The 15,623-nt window shown below is 38.1% G+C and overlaps 1 protein-coding gene across 2 annotated transcripts in view; it reads left to right on the top strand.

Moving 5' to 3' along the window:
• The window catches only part of LOC103021992 (B cell scaffold protein with ankyrin repeats 1), a 120,787-nt gene extending 107,697 nt beyond the window's left edge, over positions 1-13,090 (top strand). The window contains exons 10-16 of one of the 2 annotated variants that reach the window (XM_007255763.4): positions 5,862-5,924; positions 7,503-7,684; positions 8,282-8,345; positions 10,285-10,314; positions 12,196-12,275; positions 12,454-12,488; positions 12,749-13,090. In XM_007255763.4, the coding sequence (XP_007255825.3) occupies positions 5,862-5,924; positions 7,503-7,684; positions 8,282-8,345; positions 10,285-10,314; positions 12,196-12,275; positions 12,454-12,486 (452 nt within the window). In that variant the 3' untranslated portion in view covers positions 12,487-12,488; positions 12,749-13,090. The remainder of the gene's footprint in view (positions 1-5,861; positions 5,925-7,502; positions 7,685-8,281; positions 8,346-10,284; positions 10,315-12,195; positions 12,276-12,453; positions 12,489-12,748) is intronic. The other variant, XM_022678221.2, reaches the window with a different exon arrangement.
• The last annotated feature ends 2,533 nt before the right edge of the window (positions 13,091-15,623 follow it).

Raw genomic sequence — 15,623 nt, 5'->3', positions numbered from 1 at the left:
ACTTTTTCTGTAACTCTTGCCTCCCTTTTCTGTCTCTTCTTTCTGTTTCTTCTCTCTCTTTTACTTTCTCCAGAGCTTTCTCTCTTTTTGTCCACTCTCTTTGTCTCTCATTTTTTGTCACATCATCTCTGTATCATCTTTCTCCCATTCTCTCTTATTTTGTCACTCTTTTTTTTCTCCCATACTTTCAGTCACTTAATCTCCCCCTACTCTCTCCTCTTCTTTCTTTCTTTCTTTCTCCAGAGCTTTCTGTCTCTTGCTCTTTCTGTCTTCCTTTCTTCTTTCATTCTTTCTTTCTGTCCCTCTCTTTTTCTTTCTCCTGCTCTTTTTCTGTCAATCTCTCTTTCTTTTCTCATTATGTCTGTCACATTCTTATCTTCTTATCTTTTGTCTCCTATTCTTTCTCTCTCTTTTCTCTCTCCTATTCTTTTTCATCATTTATTTCTCTTTCTTTCTCTTTTTGTCACACGTTTTTTTCTTCCTCTCTTTCTTCCTATTTTTCTATCTTTGCCTTATTCTTTTAATTTTTTTCTCTATTGTACTCTCTTTATCTCTTTTTCTGTTGCCTTTTTAACATCTGACATTTTCTTCCCTTTCTTTCTCTCTGTCTTTGTTTCTTTCTGTTGCTCTTTTCATTTTCTATATCTGACTTTCTCTTTCTTTCTCTCTTTCTATTCTCTGTCTCTCTTTGTGTTGCTTTTTTCTATCTTCTATGTCTGATTTTTTCTTTTTCTTTATTCTCATTCTCTCTCCTCTCTTTCTGTCTTTCTGTGGCTCTTTTTCATCTTCTGTCTCTGATTTTTCTCTCTCTGTTAAAGTGTTGCGTATTGCTCTTGGGTTGATCATTGAGTTGAAAGATCAGTGTCTGTGTTTATCTTCTGGGTTGAGCGTTTGAGCAGAGAGCTGGAAGTCAGAATGATTGCTTTTTTATTGACTCAGTCAAAGTCTCAACCAGCAGCACCACCATGTTCAGAGGGAAGAACGGCTGAAAATGAAACTTCATTAAAACGGATGATGGATGGAAACAATTTCCACTGCACTGCAGATGTTCCTCAGATCCTGCTCTGATCCATCTTTACCTTCAGCACATCTCTCACTTCCTTTCCTTCCTGCAGACCAGCCCAAATCTCCACTGTGTCTTTCCAGCAGCAGCTCTGCTTAACTAACGACTTTTATACGCAAAACGGAGCACGTCTGCTTATGCCCTTGATTAGAATCAAAAAGAGATGCTAAGGGCATACATAAGAAAACAAACAAAAATGACAAGACTGCTTAGTAATGCTAGTGGGCTAGTCAAAACATGGCAGTGAACTGAACAAAAGAGAGGGTATAATATAGGCAGGGAAATGAGTGAAAACAATCAATAGTCAGGTGACTAAGATCAAGTGGGTGTCTGCTTAGTTTGATTCTTAACTGGAACTGTGTCTGTGGTCTTTCATTTTCTCACTATGTTTCTCACAGTGCAAACAGACAGCTCCTAAAATATGATGTTGAACAATATTTGTTTTCAGGTCATTTAAGAGTTTACTTTTGAGGCTCCAATGTTGCCACTCTTCAGAGAAGATGCGAAGAGGAAAAAAAACTTGCAATTGGCTCCTTAACCCTTTCTTGCACAATAATTTACTGTCCCGACAGACAGTTCTGGTGGAAACAGGAGAGTTGAGGTGCACATTGAATTCTGCTGTGATTTGAGCAGCCGTGGTTTTATGTATTTTTTGGATACAATCCGGGTTAGCACCCGAACATCCCTTTCAGACAGCGTCCACAGTTAATCCTGTTGGATGTGGTTGGTCCTTCTTGGTGGTATGCTGACATTACCCTGGATTACCCACAAAGACTTGCTGTCTTGGTCACAGATGCGCCAGCAAGACGTGCACCAACAATTTGTCCTCTTTTGAACTCTGGTATGTCACACATAATGTTGTGTGCATTGCAATATTTTGAGCAAGACTGTGCTCTTACCCTGCTCATTAAACCTTCACACTCTGCTCTTACTGGTGCAATAATGTGCAATTAATGAAGATTGACACCAGGCTGCTCCAATTTAGCCATGAAGCCTCTAAATCACTAAAATTGCAGGTGTTTCAGTTTCATTGTCCAAGTCCTGTATAAGACAGGCAGGAAAAGACTTTGAAAAATGGTCATAATCGGTTGTGGTTGTTGTTAGACAGTAAGATATTTGTTTGCATATATTTGTGTATCATAACATGTGGCTCTTGGTAGTAATGAGTTTTTGGGTTTTTTTTTTCTGGCTCTTTGTGTTTGAAAGGTTGGTCACCCCTGTGCTATATGATATATTGGTACCACTTTAAAATAAGACTACCTTTGTAAAGGGTTTATTAATGGTTTACAATGTTTCAGTTTATTAATGATTACTAATTAGGTTGTAAATGCCTTAAAAGTCATTAATAATCAATGCATATATAATACGTAGAAAGGGCAACAGTATAGATGGCTGTGTGTTCACTATTTGACAAACAACAGATCATTTTTGCCCTTTCTACGTACGTGTTATTAGTTGATTATTAATTATTTTTAAGGCATTTACAACCTAATTAGTAACCATTAATAAACTAATTGTAAACCACTTATAAACCCTTTATAAAGGCAGTCTTATTTTAAAGTGGTACCGATATATTTAATTAAAATTGCTGATATGAACGACCAATGATGTATAAAGGAAAATCAGAAATATTATCTTTTTTTTTATATCTGTACATCTAAGTTTTCTGCTGTTTTCTGCAGCATTTTATTCGTCAGTGAGTGTGTATAACAGTAATGGGAGTCAGAAACTAAAATCTGCTTTGCAAACATAGTTATGCTGATCAGTTAAACCTCAACTACTTACAAGACCATTCCAGCAAAGAACAACCAAGTAGCTAGTTTTCTCCCAGGAGGAAAAATCAAGATAATATAAGGGATGCCTTTGAGCCTTTCACCAGAAAAAGAGAGAGAGAAAGAGAGAGAGAGAGAGAGAGAGAGAGAGAGAGAGAGAGAGAGCACAAGAGCACCCAAGCCACGATTCTGTGCATCTGCAACCAATCTGAGCAGCTCGAGGGGGCCAAGCACTGCCGGCATCATGCATTACACATGTTTTCCACCTCACCCATCCCACAACATTAAAACTACAGAGAGAGAGAGAGAGAGAGAGAGAGAGAGAGAGACTTTTCCACCCCCTTCAACACTGGGATCTTCCGCCTACACACTGATCGGATTTCTCCGCCCACTCACAATGTTTGGGGAGCTGCGAGGGGGAGGAGCCAGAGCACACTGAAATCATTTCAACTCCTTGTGTTCAATTTCCAGCCATTGTCGAGGCCACAAAGCTGCGGGATTATGTTCAGCATGTGGCCTTTTGGAATGAGGTAAATGTGGATGCAGAACAGGGTGGAACAGGGCTAACGTTTCTCGTGGTCCTTACTCCAAAGGTGCGACATATAAACAGAGAAATCAGCCCGTAAAAACGTGTGAATGGAAGAAGAGTAGAGAAGGAGGTGTGGCTGGGTAGTGTGGAGACATTAGAGTGAACTGCGAAAAGCCTGCAACGTTTCATTTAGAGCACTTACCAGCCAATCAATACTATCACCAGGAGTATTCTTCACTTTAATTCAATTTTCTTCCCCTCATTGATCCCTAAGAGCCCCGTCTCTTGTTTATCCTTCGTCTTAGTGCCTTCACAAGAGACCCGAGGCCTCTTACAGTGTATTACTGGTGCTTATGCTCATGTTTGCTGCCAAATTGTGTTATTTTAGTGGGTTCTTTTTGTCTAGTGAGGCTTTACTTTCAGACCTTCAGGTTTTAACAGCAACAGATCGGCCCATTTTAAAGGAAGTGTTCTTTATTAAATGGTGCCCTCTGGTGGTAGACTGGGAATAATGCCATAATAGTTTGTGCTGTTGACACACACTGACAACAAAAACAGAGGCACTATAAAAGTACTTTCGGTAACACTTTATAATGATTTTCATAAATATACCATTAACTAATGATTAATAACTGTTATTTTTCACATTTTAAGAAACTAAAAAGTTGCTATCACATTTGTAAATACTAATGAACGCATTGGCAACATCAAATGCATTTGATGAACATTTACTAGCGATTTATTAATGTTCAAATTCTGATGAGCTAATGATTTGCTAACATTTTTAATATGAATATCCATGCTAATAAATAAGTGTCATGTTTGAGCATTTGTTAATATTCAAATTCTGACAAACTACTGCTTTGTTCACATGTACTGATCATTATTTAAAAATAAATTAATGAAAGTTATTATAAAGTGTTACCGTACTTTCTTGTACTCAAAGGTACATTTTTCATAATTGTACCCTTAAATATATAAGAATGGTCTTTAGAGTGTCCGATGTTCCCTCTGAAGTACAAAGTCTTTTCTAACTGCAGGAAGTACAGATTGGTACCACTTAATCAGCCACAAGGTACATTCAGTATTCTGTATCACTGCACTAATAAACTATATATATTTTTGCATTTTATACATCTAAAAGCCAGACAATTTTGGATGATCATGTTCTTAAAACATATTTAGTCGATGATAATGTTTATATTCTTTATAATCTTTACATGGGTGCAAAAAAAAAAGGCTTTCACTGAAAGGTTATCTGTTGTACCTTAATATAAGCTACAGCACCAGCGACAAGCTTTATACTCTTTTTAGTACAAATCTGCACTTATTTTCTAATGAGAATACAATTATTTGATGCTTAACAAAGGTGTGAAAAGTACTGACAGTACTAACTGTCATTACTCAGGTAGAAGTATAGATACTAGGGTTTAAAACACTTCTGTAGAAGTTAAAGTATCAACTCAAGTTTTTTAGTCAAGTAAAAGTGTAAAATTACTGCGTTCAAAACTACTAACAACTAATTTGGAGGCAAATAATGCCATTTAGTATTATCCTTAACACAATTTTCTTAAAGCCATAATAATTATAATGTTATATTAAAATTGTAATGTTTAACATTTGTTTAACATTAGTTTCAGCTCCATATACAGTCATGTGAAAAAGTTTGGGCACCCCTATTAATCTTATTCATTTTTAGTTCTAAATATTTGGGTGTTTGCAACAGCCATTTCAGTTTGATATATCTAATAACTGATGGACACAGTAATATTTCAGGATTGAAATGAGGTTTATTGTACTAACAGAAAATGTGCAATATGCATTAAAACAAAAGTATGGGCACCCTAATCATTTTATTGATTTGAATACTCAATAAAAACTACTTTTTACTGACTTACTGAAGCACTAAATTGGTTTGGTAACCTCATTGAGCTTTGAACTTCATAGCCAGGTGTATCCAATCATGAGAAAAGGTATTTAAGGAGGCCAATTGCAAGTTGTTCTCCTATTTGAATCTCCTCTGAAGAGTGGCAAAAGCACACCTCAGGTGATTCTGTTTGTGGCATGCTTGCAGAAATGGCTTCTTTCGCATCACTCTCCCATACAGCTTCTCCTTGTGCAAAGTGCGCTGTATTGTTGAGCGATGCACAGTGACACCATCTGCAGCAAGATGATGCTGCAGCTCTTTGGAGGTGGTCTGTGGATTGTCCTTGACTGTTCTCACCATTCTTCTTCTCTGCCTTTCTGATATTTTTCTTGGCCTGCCACTTCTGTGCTTAACAAGAACTGTCCCTGTGGTCTTCCATTTCCTTACTATGTTCCTCACAGTGGAAACTGACAGGTTAAATCTCTGAGAGAACTTTTTGTATCTTTCCTCTGAACAACTATGTTGAACAATCTTTGATTTGATTGATGAGCCCATGATGCCACTCTTCAGAGGAGATTCAAATAGGAGAACAACTTCAAAACACACTTCAATTCTTTTGTTTTATTTTAGTGTTCCAGAAGAAGAAATCTCAGGCCGATTCTGAAACTCTCTACTCCTTCTCTACAAAGCAGAGTAAGATGTATTTTATCACTACTTTTTATGTGATGCTGTTAGGTTAAAGTTTTTGATGAACTAAATCTAAGCTAATATAGAAATAATTTTCAAAAGGGAATGTGTGTGTTTCGAGGAAATTCACAGTCAACATTTTTGACAACAAATGATGTATGCACAACAAAAGGACAAATGGGTTTTAATAATGATGTAAACGTCTTTAAATGGCGCAAAGAAAAATGATACAGATGAAATTACCACACAGCACAGACAGATATCTCTGTCTGTACATAACGGTCATTATGAGCCTAAACACCAAATATTTTTTGAGTAAGTAGAGCGTTAAAACTGAGCTTTTAGAGCATTTTCAGACTGATTGAATAAGCAAAATTTGTCCAGAATGATTTTAATAATCAATGCAACACTTAAGAAGACCTTTTATTTAATAAAAGCATTTATTAAGAACAGATCTCCAAAAGATTAAAACACAAACAATGTGAACAATGATCCACAGGCCTAAACATTGTTAAATTAGGCTAAAGAATTATGTCTTTTCTCTATTTTATTATAATTCAACATGGTTTAAGAATATCAAATACTTTCTAAACAAGCATTTTAATATTTAGCATATAGCCTATGTCCAAAAACACACAAAAAACTGTATAAATGCTAATTACTGCACAATCATTAAAGTGAAATAGACCTAGTAAAATTACATAATTTACAATTACTTTCATCTACTCTAATATAATTAGCAATATTTAAGAATATAAAACACGATCTGAACAAACAAACATTTTAATATTTAGCATATAGTCTATGTCCAAAAATATACAAAAAACAGTAATACACTATACACTGCACAATTATTAAACTGATGTAGACCAAGAACAATAACATAATTTACAATTACTTTCATCTACTCTAAAATAATTACCAATATTTAGGAATATATAAAATACTTTCTGAACAAACACTTTTTTTAGCATGTAGCCTAAATGTGTAAACATACACTGTGTGTAATTTTAACATTCTAACTTGCTATATCGTGAATATCACGCCATAGCTTTATATCAAATAAAAGGCCCGAGTTTGGGTTGGGCATTGGGTCGGGCTTGGGCAGAGAATCTTAACTCTAATGTACATACAGTATTAGGCAGCAAGTGAACAGTCAGTGGGCTAATGTAAAAATCTGAGTGTCTGTGACAAGAGTCACATGGTAAACATCCTACCTAAACCACACACAGTTCATTGATGTGATTCATGGTGGCCCCACCAAGTTAGATACAGGACTAAATGGCACTGCTACTGAAATGTCTTGGTGCCAGACTCCACAGAACACCTTGACAGGTCAGAGCAGATTTTGGTGAAATAAATCAGGCCTACACTTTATAAGGCAGGTGGTTTTATTGTTACGGCTGATCTGTTTATTTTTACTCAGTTGTTGCCACTGTTTTCTATTTCTAAAAATGTACTGAATCCTGTTGCGACTATCTCACATATTTACAGTCAAAATTATTTAGTACATCCTCAATCTAAGATCATGCTAATATAACTAATATAATCTTTGTCACTCTGAATGTGGTGCCAATGCTACAGATCGGGGTCGGGACAGCATCTCTTGCACCTATGACACATTCATGCCAAACCAGCCACCAGGACTGGATGAACTGATCAAACTGCAGGAGCAGGTGAAGAAAGGTTCTCTCAGCATGGACGAGGCACTGGACAGATTCACTGACTGGCAGAGACTTCAGCGAGGGCTGGACTCCATCCAACAGGTGACCAATCAGTGTAGGCCGTTATTTTCGAATAACTGGAAACATCTGAAGAAGATCCACAGTGCTGTTACAGGACCTACAGCACGGGTCGGCAATTAAGTTTGGCTTCTCTGACAGATATTTTACATTACTTGGCGGGCCACAGAAAAAAAATGGCTAGTAGCTCTCCAGCCCAGAGGGTTGTTGAACCCAATTGCAGAACAGTTTAACTCAAAGCAGGTTAACCTAAGAAAAAAGGAAAAAATAAATGAATAACCACACAGGTTATTTTCATGTACACTTTTCATGTACTTGGCATGCAGCCTCGTGCAGTAGATCAGCACAGCAGTGCCAATATTACTTGTTATAGCACAAACCTCGAGTGTAGTGTTGCTTAATTGTAATTGAGGCAGAGTCTGAAAGGGTTAAAGGAAACAAATTAACCAAAAAGTAAAATTATAGATGAAGCCAGAGAACTACTATATGCTTAAAATAGTCCACCAATTAGAAATTCAGATAAAGCAAGTTGACCTCTAAAATACAGATTGAGTAGAAGAACAAAGTAGCTGTTTCTGATAAAGTGGACAGTGATGGTATATAATTTTACTGTCATTCTAGGAGAAGCTTAAGCAGTTACGGCAGAGCATCATCAGCAACAGAGAAGATGATGACAGCGTCTATGGTGAGTTTAGTTGTAGTTTTTACTACCATCGCTCTTCAGCTTATAAAAGCAGCACTTTATAGTTCTATTATTAAGTTGGCTTTTTCACCATTGGGATGGGAACTTTAAATGGTTTGACTGTATATTTCACCCTTTATCTCTCTATGTCTCTCTCTCTCTCTCTCTCTCTCTTTATTTCTCTTTTTCTCTAGTTCTCACTCTTCCACTTTCTCTCTCTATTTCTCTTTCTGTACTTGCCCCTCTTTTTCTCTACGTCTCTCTATTTCTCTCTCTGTACTTGTCCCTCTTTCTCTCTACTTCTTTCTATTTCTCTTTCTGTACTTGTCCCTCTTTCTCTCTACTTCTACTTCTTTTTATCTCTACTTGTCCCTCTTTCTTTCTACTTCTCTATTTCTCTCTCTTTACTTGTCCCTCTTTCTCTCTACTTCTGTCTCTTTCTCTTTCTGTACTTATCCATCTTTCTCTTTATTTCTTTCTATTTCTCTCTCTGTACTCGTCCCTCTTTCTCTGTGCTTATCCCTCTTTCTCTCTACTTCTCTCTATTTTTCTCTCTCTACTTGTCCCTCTTTCTCTGTACTTCTCTATTTCTCTCCCTTTACTTGTCCCTCTTTCTCTCTTCTCTCTCTACTTGTCATTCTCATTCTTTTTTTCTCTTTCTCTCTTATTTCTCTCTACTTTTCTCTCTCTCTCTCTCTCTACTTTTCTCCATTTCTATTTTTTTCTCTTTCCTCGTCTCTCTCTCAATCGGATTCTCTCCCAACTTCTCTCTCTCTGTTCTCTCTCTATTTACCTCTGTCTCTCTCTCACTACTTGTCTGTCATTCTTGCTACTTGTCACACTCTCTATTTCCATCTCTTTCTTTCTTTCTTTTTTTTCTCTCTCTCTTTCTTTTCCTCTCTCACACAGCCACTATTTAGCCAAATGTCTTTGGACTATACACTACTTAAACCGCTATTTCCATTTTTTTGTTTTAATAGCACTGGATTTAAGCCATTTATTTAATAATCCTGTTATTTGTTTTTTTTTTACATTTTTTTCAGTGTTTTTAAGCCAACTTTCCTTTTCCTTTTCTAGAGACTATAGACTGTATTCTATCTCTTTCTCTGCATATTGTATTATCTGCCATTCACCCTGTTCCTCAGTGGACATGGCCTAAAAAGACCACCACAAAAATCAGATAATAAACACTGTGTCCACTCACTGTCCAGGATCAGATAAATAAGCTTATCTATTGGACGCTGTTAGTAGAGTGGTGGATTATTCTCGGTCCAGCTGTGACGCCGAGGTGTTTAAAAACTCCAGCAGCACTGCTGTGTCTGATCCACTCTTACCAGTACAACACTATTACACTACTAACACACCAACAATATGTCCAGACCACTGAAGAAAAGGGTCAAGGGTGAAAGGGCACTAAAAAAGTATGCAGAGAACAAATACAGATGGACCAGTAGCAGGAAGGTGGAGGTGAGAACAAGCAAATATGTCTTCAAACATAGATTTTTTATTAAATCTGTGTTCAGTCATTAGTCGTCTTCCTATTATCCAGGTGGTTAGTGGTTCTTTAGTGGACTGCAACATTTTTAAGATGCTTATCTGGTACAAGGACTCCCAACTTTATCTTTGATGGCTTGAATCACGACTAGAAAAGTGGCGAAAGTGTTCTTTCAAAGTTGTAATTGGAGTGGCATCAAAAGACATATTCTCTGCAGAAACGGAGCTTGTGTTCCTCACGCACAGCGATGATGAATCAGTCCGAGAATAGAACTTCATCATTTGGGAAAACATTCTCTGAGTCGCGGATGATAGATTCTTCAATATGAGGATTAGACAGAGAACATGAAAGAGCTGGTGGAACGTGACCTTGGGAGAAAAAAGAGGGGAAAAAACAACTGGGCAACGACAACAGAGTGTCTTAACTAGCCTCTTCTCTCTCCAACAGATAAAATCAACATTGTTCATCACACGCCATGTAAGTGCCTCGCTGCTACGCTTCTTTACGAAAGCTAGAGCGGAGAACATCTCCTTGGGTGGTTATTTTATCTCAGCATTCGCCTTCATTCAAATAGCAGTATAACTTCTGGGTCTCAGGGGAGCAGTTAACGAGGAGGTTCGCACACAAGGCCTCAGTGTGTGTGTGTGTGAGTGTGTGGTGTATGGGAGGTAGGGTGTGTGATAGTACACACACACACCTACAAGCACATTCTTTGAGGTGCCATATTGCTTGTTTACATATCAACACACTCTGCTTTAAAAGTGTTTTAATGTACTCTTGGGTCTGCACTGTCCGTCAAAAGTTTTAGAACATTTGATTAATGAAAGACAGTGTTTTTGTCATTGGTTTGCAAGAAGTTAAGACCAACCATGTTTATTTTGATGGGTAAAGTGAAGTTCCGTTTATCAGAATAAGAATTAAAATCACTTTGATTTTGTATACATACTATGTTTTTGCACTATAAGGCACAGCAGATTATCCATAAATGTATATTTTCTGATTTATCTTTATACATAAGGCGCACAGGATTATAAGGCACATTATGCGACACTCTAGTAAGGAACAGGGGCGTTACTATGTTGTTTTTCTCGTATTCAGTCCCACATAGCTTGTTTTTTAACACAGTAATCACGCAGACTACAGTTTGATATACTTGCCTCTGAACAGTGAAAAAGCTAGTGCTTGGCGAGGTTAGCGGCTAATGCTAATGCTGCTCCAGCATCGCTAGCCAAGGTTAGCAGCAGACTACAGGCCGATAATACTTACCTCTGAACGCCAAAAAAGACTAGAGCTTAGCATGGTTAGCAGCTAATGCTAGTACTGCTCCAGCCTCTGTGCCTCTGGCTTAACTGAAACTCCTGTATAACTCTGTACTTTAGTGGAGTGGCTTTACTGCTGCTTAAAACCTGAATGATAGAATCCATATATAAGGTGCAAGGGATTATAAGGCGCACTGATGATTTGGGGGAAAATGAAAGGATTTTAAGTGCGCCTTATAGTGCAAAATATATGGTACAAACAATTTGTCTTAGTGAGAGTTATAGAATATAGACCATGGACTACTTCAAACAAAACAAGCATCACACTACCTATCAGGGACTGGAACTGGATTCAAGGTCAAGGTTTAAAGACTTTTGTTATGTGGCATTAAACCCTCCTTTAGTGGCACCTTTTTAAACATAAAATTCTAAGGCGCCAAGGATTAAGGTGCTGCCACTAAGATCGGGAGATCGTGGGTTTGAATCCTGTTCATGCAGCTTGCAATCTGCTGCAGGAGCCCTGAGAGAGCACAATTGGCCTTGCTCTCTCTGGGTGGATACATGGCCAAAGGATAATGTTGATCAGCACAAGGCATCTCTGAGCTGATGTATCAGAACCGTGTCACTGCACTTTTCTCTGAGTGCGCTGTGATGCTACTCGGCAATGCTGCATCAACAGCAGTTTAAAAAGAGGCAGTGACTGACTTCACATGTATCGGAGGAGGCATGTGCTAGTCTTCACCCTCCTGGTGTTGGGGCATCACTAGTGATAAGAAGAGTCCTAATGAGTGGGCTGGGTAATTGGCTGTGTAAATAAGGGAGAAAATGGGATAAAAATGTTTAATAAATTATAAAAATAATAATAAAAAAAATGTGATTTTAAGCTAAAAAATAATGTGAAAGTAGTTCTTATTTTCTTATTAAATCTGAAAGTAGTTCTTATTTTTGCAAACTTCAGTTGAAAAGAATGTACTGTATCTCATTTTATTTATCATTAAAACCATGCAGTTGAATTTTAATAGACATGTTCAGTGTAAACGAGTACAACTGCGTCCGTGTTGCGCTGTGTGAGACTAATGAAGGTTTTCTCTCTGGTCAGCTGTGACCACAGACGAATGCCGGAGAGGGAGCCAACAAGCGGAGACTGATTTCTACAGTAAGCCCCTTAAAGGACAGAATGTGAGTTTCTGAATTAAGTTTCTGGAACACTCAGCTACCTTTCAAAGCACACAGCATTAATCTCCCAGCAGATGTTGGTTAATTGGCTCTCTTCCATTTCATAATTGTTGTTTATTTCTCCTGATAATACGTACAAAATGAAATAAGTCAGCTGATTTGGTCATTATTCATTTTGCAGTCCAATTTCTTTTGGAAGGCAGACAAGCGGTGAAAGTGAGTATGATCAAATCCGCAACTTCCTGCAGAAATGTTTGATTTTTTATTTATTTTTATTTTTTGTATTATTTTTGACTGAAGTGAGAATAAAAGAAATCATAACTAAAAAGTATTACATTATAAAGTACATTGTAACTGTGTTTAATTGCAGTAGCAGCACTGTGTGAGAGTGGAGAATTGGGATTGTCTGCAAACAGCTGCCAGATTGGAATACACATTAGACTTCTGTTTCTATTTCTTTTTTTTTTCTTTTTTAGAAAGGAGGAAAGAAGATGAGGAGAAGATGAGGAGAAGGACACCAGAACTTATTGTACTACTTGAGAGAAGTACAACTTGAGATTTGGAATAGGATGGATAGGATGTGCTAGTACTGCTGTAAAATTGATGCCTAGCTGAGAGATATCTTTTTTTATAAATATATAATTTAAGGAATCTACAAAAAATGCTACAAAATCTACAAACTTCTACACATTGTTTTAATAAGTTAAATCTTTTTTTTTCTTTGTTTACTTCACTGTATGTCTGTTTTTATACTTTTTTATGTATTTTAGTTATGCTTTTTAGTTATACTTGACAACAAACTGTCTATATATCTATGATATATAAATGTAAACAGTCTTGAAGTTACTATTTAATTTTGAAATAAAAGACAGAACAATTATCCAAAGTTATCTTGTTCATAAAGCTTTTCTTCTTTCTCATGCTTTTTACAGTTATCTTTACATAAGAAAACAGAGACAAATCACATCGTTATTCTATATATTAAGCATCAAGTCTGTGCTGTATTTGTAAAAACATCCTCAAGGGGGTGCAATTCTACCAGATATGTGGATCAGGCTGAAAACCGTGGTCCTGTGTTGATTAATTCTCAGGCCCTTTGACAGAGAGAGGGCTCTCGCACGCCCCAGTTTTCCCAGCAGACTCTCCGAGTGGCATACGGATCACTGATTGTGTGTGAAGACACACACTGCAGCCTCCGGATCGGCTATGGTGGCGTCGGGGGACAGCTAAAGCGGGGCCCTGCGACGAGGGGGCCGAGCGCCCGGGTGCCGCGATGCTGCGATGCTACCGCTAAGTCGGCGCGCCTGCCAAAGTTAGCAGCTGGACACGTTTGCATGATCAATCATGCTCTTTGTGAATAATATGTATTAAAGCCCCCGCACTCGGGCGCGTTTGGAAGCAGCAGCTCTCGCCTTTGGAGATGATCCGGCTCCAGCAGCCCTGGTGGCATTTGCAGTGCGGGTATTTTGCCCATCACCTGCTGCTCTGGGAGCGAGGAGAGCTTCCTGATCCTAGGCCTGCTCCAGCTTTGCCGTGCCCCTTTTCACCTTCATGCATATTCCTCGGCTCCAGGATCTCGAGCGGGCCGTGTTCGAGAGGCCTTCGCGTACGATCGAAATCAGGCCACTTCAAAGGCAGCTATTGTCTCTTGCCAGAATCAGAAGCGCTTGTTGTTTGTCGCCGCAGTGAACAAAGTTAATGACTGCTTGCTTGTCCACGGCCTCTTATGGAAAGATGCCACAGGAGTTCCTACTTTTCTCAAGCTGGGAGAGAGTTGATAAAGCCAGCATAAAAGATTAAGGCTTCCCCGAAGTATAGAGCTTTATCAGAGGGAGTGGAGGGCAGGATTAGAATGCAGATGCATCAACAATACTGTCACAAAAACCTCAAACTGATAAAGATCCGCTGCAGCTGAGGCACACTCCCAACACCAAGAGGCAACCGGAGAATTCATCAACCCAAGTGGCATTACACAAAACTCAAACTGTCCCCTCCAAATCATTCAAAACCTTAACGCTTCTTGATTGGCTACCATGAACTGGAAGCTTGGTGGAACTGTGCTGTTCCGAAGGGATGGAGGAGAAAAGGTGGACGGTAAACACAGGTATTTGGATTGGCTTTGGTTAAAGCCAGTTCAAGCAGGCACACAGGCGCACTCGCACACACTCACACGCCTCCAGCTCAGTCTCCATCCTCCGGATTAAGGCCCCGAATTATGCACAGCTGCTCCCCTTTCTGCACCCTGATAAAATCGGGCAATTTCACAGTCAGTGGCATTCTTTCATCCCCTAATCCCCCGGCATGTGTACAGTATACGTGACCCTCCCCAGGAAAGGGCCGAGGCCACGGTTGGGGCACCTCCGGTTGGGGAGAGGGGCTTTGATTTGAGGGTTCCTTGGGCTTCACAAGAACCAGGTCTCAATAAGTGGAGCACATTGAGTTCATTTATATGTGTCTTAGAATAGGTTTAATACACTCTTAATGTATAAAAAAGCAAAGTTCTCAAATAGTTCTTGGCTTGAATACACATTGGGGAAGCCATTTAATAAAGAACAATATACAGATGTTCGATAACCTTTTAAAAAAGGTTCTTACAAACCTCACATGTATATTTAATGTTTAAGCAACTATTTACTGATGACAAATGCAACTGTGGCAATGATTGTGATTGGTGAAGTCTGGTTGAGTTGTCTGTGGGAAGAGACAAATTAATCTGTGCCAGTATATCTTAGCATCTGTTGGAGATGACCTGAATAAACATTTAAATAAAGACAAACATTTAATAAAGAACAATATACAAATTCTATAAACTTTAAAAAGGTTCTTACAAACCTAACATGCATGTTTTAAATAGTTCTTTAAGCAACTATTTTTGGATAGAACATTTTATAGAATGCCAAATGTGGTAGACAAGTGTTTCTGGACACTGTCATTACACTTTATCATGTCTCTATTACTGCCTAAGCTAAGTTGTTTTTTTCATATTTTGTATTCATCAGAAAAGTTATAACACCTATCAATAATGACCAGCTACTACCTGTCTCTCCTAAGCATAGAAAACATAAGTTACTCAAATGATCCTAAGTCTTTTGTTTAAAGGATAGGTAGTGCATAACAGCTTTTAAACACGCTCTACCTTTGTTCACTGCTTCATGTTTTTTTTATTTTTCACTCTTTATTATGGAAGTTTACATGTATCTTTGCTTACAAAAAAAAAATAAAGGCAATTCAGGTAAAGTTTTGGTGAAGTGACACATTTTGAAGTTTTGGAAGTACTGATAAATAAGGTACGTGTCACATGCTTGTATTTATAAAGCATTTTTTTTGTAATATACTGCCTGGCCAAAAATA

The sequence above is a fragment of the Astyanax mexicanus genome, chromosome 8 (assembly GCF_023375975.1).
Source record: "Astyanax mexicanus isolate ESR-SI-001 chromosome 8, AstMex3_surface, whole genome shotgun sequence".
Taxonomy (NCBI): domain Eukaryota; kingdom Metazoa; phylum Chordata; class Actinopteri; order Characiformes; family Acestrorhamphidae; genus Astyanax; species Astyanax mexicanus.
Note: the sequence above shows the minus strand (reverse complement) of the source record. Positions and strands in the feature narration are given on the sequence as shown.